The sequence below is a fragment of the Daucus carota genome, chromosome 3, assembly GCF_001625215.2.
Source record: "Daucus carota subsp. sativus chromosome 3, DH1 v3.0, whole genome shotgun sequence".
Taxonomy (NCBI): Eukaryota; Viridiplantae; Streptophyta; class Magnoliopsida; order Apiales; family Apiaceae; genus Daucus; species Daucus carota.
Genome location: NC_030383.2, coordinates 26,544,437 through 26,547,125, shown reverse-complemented (window position 1 = coordinate 26,547,125; position 2,689 = coordinate 26,544,437). Strand labels below are relative to the sequence as shown.

The 2,689-nt window shown below is 40.1% G+C and overlaps 1 protein-coding gene across 1 annotated transcript; it reads right to left on the bottom strand.

Moving 5' to 3' along the window:
- Positions 1 to 1,624: 1,624 nt before the first annotated feature.
- Positions 1,625 to 2,083, bottom strand: LOC135151443 (uncharacterized). Its single transcript, XM_064089892.1, has one exon. The coding sequence runs from the start codon at positions 2,081 to 2,083 to the stop codon at positions 1,625 to 1,627; it is 459 nt and encodes a 152-aa protein (XP_063945962.1).
- Positions 2,084 to 2,689: the final 606 nt, after the last annotated feature.

Here is a 2,689-nt window from a genome sequence, read left to right as displayed (position 1 = left end):
ATCCCGATTTTAAATCAATCTTCGAAAAACATCTCGCTCCCTTCAATTGATCAAACAAATCATCTATACGGGGTAATGGGTATCTATTCTTAATAGTTAACTTATTAAGTTCCCGATAATCAATACATAACCTCATACTACCGTCCTTCTTCTTCAAAAAAAGTACAGGTGATCCCCATGGGGACACACTTGGCCTAATCACTCCTTTTTCTAGCAAATCTTGTAACTGGGTTACCAATTCCTTCATTTCTACTAGTGCCATCCTATACGGGGCTTTAGATACTGGTTCGGTTCCAGGTGCTAAATCTATTGCAAATTCAATTTCTCTATCTGGAGGTAACTCATCTGGAAATACATCTGGGAACTCGTTTACTACAGGATTATCTTCAAGCTTCAGTAGTTCTCGGCTCTGATCAGTTACATATGCTATATAAGCTTCACAACCTTGACGTAATAATCTCTTCGTTTGAATCATAGTTAAAAATTTCTTTATCTGTTTCTGCCCTCGAAATACTATTATCCACTCGTTCGGTGCTCTTAACATCACCTTCTTATTACGACAATCTATCTGAGCATTATGCTTCGATAACCAATCCATTCCTAGGATAACATCAAACTCTCCCAACTTGAAAGGTATAAAATCGGCACAAAACTTATTCCCTAAGATTTCAACTTCACATTTCCTACAAATTTGACTAACAGGGACACGATCCTGATTAGCCAACTCTATATTCATAGCCTCATTAAGCAACTCTATAGGACAATTCAATTTAGGCACAAAATCTTCAGAAATAAATGATCTAGTAGCTCCAGAATCAATTAATACCTTGGCACATAAGGAATTCACATTAAGCGTACCTGCCACAACGTCGGCATCCTGAACTGCATCTCTCATAGTCATGTTGTAGGTTCTGGCTCTAGGAACTTCTGTAACTGCTGAAGTGGATCCCATGATTCTAAGTGTAGGGTTACCTGGAGCTGGTACTTTGCAATCCTTCACCATATGTCCCGGTTTTCTGCATCTAAAACATGTTATTCCAGCTGCTGGAGTCCTATTGGGTTGATTCCTTGCTGATTGGTCTCGAATCATTAGGTTCTTTGCTGGTGGGTCCTGACATTCCCTAGAATAGTGCCCTTTTTTATTACACTTATAACACACCACATTCAATCTATTACAGACTCCTCCGTGTCTCTTTCCACATATCTGGCACTCCGGCAATGGAGGCCTTGGTTGATTTCCAATAGCTGGACGGTTACCTTGTCCACTACCACCTACATCTGGTTTCTTAAAAGTGGGATTTCTCCCCGGCTGGAATTTCCCTTTCTTCGGGTTGTTAAAATTCTGAAACTTCCCCTGCTGAAACTGTCCCTCATGATGCTCTGGCTTACGCTTCTTTCTCTCTTTCTCCTTCTGAGACATTTCTCTTTCTGTTTCCGCTATCATTGCCTTCTGAACTACAGCTGCATAAGTATCTAATTCCAATATGGCTAGCTTTCCCCTAATCCATGCTTTTAAACCCTGTTGAAATCTCTTAGCCCTTTTCCTATCAGTATCTATATAGGTTGGAACAAACCTGGCCAACTCAGCAAACTTTATCTCATACTCAGCCACAGACATGTCTCCCTACTTCAATTCTAAAAACTGTAACTCCATTCGATCCTGAAGAAATTGAGGAAAGTATTTCTCCAAAAACAACTCCTTAAACCTATCCCATGTAACATCCTCCGTCTCTTCCATTGCCCTTACAGACTTCCACCAATAGGTGGCTTTCTCCTTCAGATAATAACTAGCAAACTCAGTCTTCTGCTCATCTCTCACTTTGACTAACACAAATGCCTTTTCAATTTCCTTCAACCATACCCTAGCCTCAATAGGGTCCGCTGAACCCTTAAACTCTTGGGGATTAACAGACTGAAAGTTTTTGAAAGTAACCTGGGGATTAGCCTGCCTTTCCTGCTGCTGAGTCAGGTTGGCAGTCTGTTGGGCCAAGATCTGAAGAATCTGGGCCATGGTACGTTCTGGATTGTTATTATCATTGTTATCATCACGTTTGTTTGCACGGTTTTGTCTTCCAGGAGGCATAGCTCTGTAAAGAAACAAGCAGTTTATTTAACCTCCAAAACTTTAACAATTGTTTTTATAAACAGAATATTTATTTTTGAAAACATTTTTGATCATTTAATTAAATAAATCGCATGCTTCCTTACAGAACAGAGTAATGATGAAAAAAAACAGGGTACAATAATATCACAGGGTTTATATCAGGTACAGTTTGCAAAATAAAACAAGTGCGATATGTAAGGTAAGTAAGACAGGTGCAATAAAGTAAAAGACGGTATGAAAAGGAAAAGTTCTGATATATATAAAGAGCTGGGGTACATCAGCGCCAAGCGCTTGTCAAAAGTAAAACATAACATCCAACCTACACACTAGTCAGCACCGCTAGTCTATACAGGGTCAAAATTGGTTGACGATATACTACACACTACACACTAATGTACATGGTACCACCACTCTGTAACTACCACTGTCTAACTCCAAGGAAAAGTAGGACCTCCAAGCTTGTCCAGCTCCTTCATCATCCATATGGCCCACTCTACTAGATCATTGTAGGTACTCTGATCTTCAGCTACGGCACCAAGCTTCGCCCTTGCAATCTCCCTGACATCTACAATCTTCTGCCTCAGC